The sequence below is a fragment of the Centruroides sculpturatus genome, unplaced genomic scaffold (genome assembly GCF_000671375.1).
Source record: "Centruroides sculpturatus isolate CEXI.00-Female unplaced genomic scaffold, Cexi_2.0 scaffold5594, whole genome shotgun sequence".
NCBI classification, from domain to species: Eukaryota; Metazoa; Arthropoda; class Arachnida; order Scorpiones; family Buthidae; genus Centruroides; species Centruroides sculpturatus.
The window spans coordinates 1-4,160 of record NW_019389682.1 but is presented as its reverse complement, the minus strand read 5'-3'; the positions used below and the strand labels follow the sequence as shown (position 1 = coordinate 4,160).

Here is a 4,160-nt window from a genome sequence, read left to right as displayed (position 1 = left end):
TGTTGCAATAATTTGAATCGGTGTAAATTTGGAGTGTTTTTTTAGGCTTCAAGCAGACTGTTATATTGAATCAGTGTTAAGTGGGGTCTTACTGTACATATATATTTTATAATGTGTTCTATAAACTCTTAATTTCTGTAATTAATTTAGTATTCTTGATTTAATTATTACTTTTAAAATGATTTATGTCAGTTTTACTCTAACATAAATTTAACATAATATAAATTTAAATGTTAAATTTATGTTAGAGTAAAACTGACATAAATCAATTCCTTCACATGCAGTAAATAATAAACTCAGAAAGCAACTTGATTCTAGAAGTTTGATTTTGATCTTTTGGATGGTTTTCTACTGAAAGATTTAAGTATAGAGATAATTTGATTAATATCAAAGAATAATGAGAAAAATAATTACGAAAATAAATAAATATAAGGTGATAGTAAAGTAAAGAGAATTAAAAAAATTTAGATAAATGATTACATAACTTAAAATTTACAAAATCATTTAGAATGATTTTGTAAATTTATAATTTTGAATTCAACATAGAGAAAAATGTGCTGTGAAAATAATTGTTTAAATCATTAGGCAAAGAATGAAAACCATTTATGTAATAATTTATTCATTTTATCATTAATAATTTTTAAGAATATTATATTTAGTCTGTCTTTCACTTATTCTTGTTTTCATAATTGATTTTGGATAGTAAAGCAACCAAATGATATAAATTAATAAAAGAGTATAATGATAAATTACCAAACGATCGCCTAAATATCGGGCTATAATTAAATGAATGGAATAAAGTAATTTGACATTAGAGGTAGGCGTTAGGTGCCATCTCTTAAGTAAATTAATAATTAAAAACGAAAAACAAAACGTTATAAATATGATAAATTACCAAACGATCGCCTAAATATCGGGCTATAATTAAATGATTGGAATAAAGTAATTTGGCATTAGAGGTAGGCGTTAGGCGCCATCTCTTAAGAAAATTAATAATTAAAAGGTTATGCCACCTGGATCCCCGAGCGAGTCTTCGCTCGGGGTTCAGGTGGCGTAACTGGCAAGCGCACCGCATGGCAAGCGGAGGTTGAGGGTTCAAGCCCCGTCCCGGGCCAGTTCTTTTATTCCAGAAGGTTCTAAAATTTATTTAATTTTAATTATTAATTTTCTTAAGAGATGGTGCCTAACGCCTACCTCTAATGCCAAATTACTTTATTCCAATCATTTAATTATAGCCCGATATTTAGGCGATCATTTGGTAATTTATTATATACTATTCGGGCTTTGAGTTGTTATTTAGGTAATTTTTAATACACATCTTACACAACATTATTAATATGATTTTGGAGATTGTAGAACGTATTAAATTACTTTAAAAAATGAAAAATAATTATATCATTTGATTTCAAGGTATTTTGTATATCTTAAAAATAATTAATTCTATCCTGGGAATCAGTTCACTTTTATCCCAGAATCCCGGGACAAGCAAAAGACCAGGAAATGAGAAACCCTACCTGCAAATCATTGGGATCACTTGACATTTGACAAATGGGCATGAGTTTAAGCATGCTTCTACCTGTGTTAACAACATTACAAACTGTATGTTAACAATGTAGATCCTATAACTCTCCTTAAATGGAACTTCTTAGATTTTACGGCAAATTCCCAAATTCCTCCAAAATGAGGTGCAGCTGGTGGATTAAAAATCCACGTTATGTCCTCACCGGTGGTGAAATGAGCCAATTCACTACTCTTGTCTATAAGTGACACATTTTTTATAAACTTCCTTTAGTTCTTTACTGGCCTTTTTGAAGTTGGAGGCACAGTCACTCATAATTTTAACTGGTTTTCCATGATGTGCAATAAATCTCTTCAGTGCAGCAATAAATCTTGGTGTAGACAGGTCACTGACCAACTCAAAGTGGACAGCCTTTGTGGAAAAACATACAAATATAGCAACATAGCACTTTGAAGACCTAACACCTCTTCCACCTTGTAATTTAAACAAATAAGGACCAGCATAATCTAATCTAGTAACAGTGAAAGGCCTACTGGGTTGAACTCTAGGGGCTGGTAAATCACCCATCAGCTGAGAGGCAGTTCTTCCCTTGGTTCTTACACAGGTGATATGTGATACACCTATGTATAATATTACGAACTACACTTCTGGACAATATCCAAAACTGCATTCTAAGAACACTCAAGAGCAACTCTTGGCTAGCATGTAGGTGAATGTGGTGATAGTAAGTTATGATAAGATTTGTGATATGACTCTTAGAGGGAAGCAAGACTGGATGTTGTCAAGTTTCAGGAATATTGGCATTCTTTATCTTAAAAGTGTTATCTGACCTCCCACACGGATAACACTTTTAACATCCAAAAAAAAAAGGAGACCAATTGAATTATTCTAACTATTCTATATTAACTCCTTTCCTAATCTTAAACAAGACATTGCCTCAGTAAAATATGATTCTTGAACATTCTTAATTATTGTCACAACGGCTGCCTTTAGTTCACTGGTAGTTAAAAAACCATTTAAACGTTCCTCTGGAGGGTTTCAGCAATTATACAAGAATCTCAAACATAAGAATACAATGCGACATAATTATGACCACGAAGAAAACCTNTATGTATATATATATATATATAATGTGTGTGTGTGTATATATTATCAATATGAATATTCGAATATGAACATATTTCAGTTCATAAATGACCAATATTCTGTGATGGCTCTTTTCAATCATCACAGTTATGAACACGAATGTTCATACTTCCAACTTGTTTATTTGTTGAAAAAGTGTGCCAATTTAGAATGATACTACAGATCATATCTGTATTTCTATTGATGTTTGTTGCAGTTAAAACAATGTTGTGCAAAATTATAAATTGTATCAAGACGTTCTAATATTTATTAAGATGAAAATAATAATTAAAAATGAAGCTAGCATCTGTTAGAAATATGAAATGATTCATTGGAATGATGGAAAATATAATTGCACATCAATATGAATTCAAATTCTTATGTGAAATATGCAGAAGCAACTATTTGCCTCCTCTCTTTATGTACTGAATTCATGTCTGATTGATTTGTATTTTGACAGCATTTTTTGTGTGTTTGTTATATGAAGATAAAAATTAGAAAATTTTTTTAAAGATTTTCTATAAAATGTTAGAAATATGCATCCATAGTTAAATTATTGAGTTTCTTTAATAACTGTAACACAAAGAGATGATTATAAAGTATTTTAAAAATCCAGAAAAATATAAGATTTATTTTCTTTTATGTTTAACTTAGTTTAATTAATAAAATTATTAATTTTTGAGATAATTATATAATTAATTTTTAAAACCATTAGTTTTTTCTTATTATGCCAAATATAGTTGCTTACACATAATTTGTGATTTAGTTTTCATAGATTGCATTTTAGACTTTAAAACAAAAAACAATAATGTTAAAAATAATGTGAAATATTTTAATATATAAAAAGTTAATAAAAAAAAAAGCTATTTTAAATATTATAGCTTCTGAACAACTGGTTATTTATTTATTTATCATAACTATTTTGTAAATAATAATAGTCAACTATATAAAGAAAAAGTTGCATATTTATACAAATTTGATACAATTTTTTAAAAACAGAAAAATAAATGTGTGTCGGTATCATTTAAGAATTAATGTATAAACAACAATAATAGTGATAAATACACATCAAATATTTGTACAATTATCATTATCCATTTACAGAAATATTTAACTGAAGGAAAATTTCTGTGTTTGTTGCAACTATTTCAGTAAGTTAAACATAAACTGAATATATACTATGTAAGTTTATAATAACTTATCATAACAAACATTTAATAAAAATTTGAATATAAATGTGAAATTATGATGATGATTGTGCAACTATTTATTGGACATACTAAAAATTTCAACCAATATAATTCAGTCTTTTATAGCATTTGTTTAAAGTAAAATAAACGTGGTTGCTGATTCAAAATTAAATTTTACAATGAAGAGTCTCATTGCAAAGAAAAAAACTCAATAACCAAGTGATAAGTGAGAAATAATTAATATTCACAGAAAATGTCATTATAAATCATGACAACTATATAGGCATATACAGTAGATCCCCCTATAAAACCGTTTCCTATAGTTA

The 4,160-nt window shown here is 28.1% G+C and overlaps 1 protein-coding gene across 1 annotated transcript; it reads right to left on the bottom strand.

Annotated features, from left to right (window-relative positions):
- Positions 1-1,598: 1,598 nt before the first annotated feature.
- Positions 1,599-2,086, bottom strand: LOC111617336 (the record flags this gene model as incomplete). The annotated part of the gene is made up of 2 exons (XM_023358638.1): positions 1,801-2,086; positions 1,599-1,757 (listed from the first exon to the last, which is right to left on the bottom strand). Coding segments are annotated over exons 1-2 (445 nt in total), but the record flags the coding sequence as incomplete, so codon positions are not given.
- Between the last annotated feature and the right edge of the window lie 2,074 nt (positions 2,087-4,160).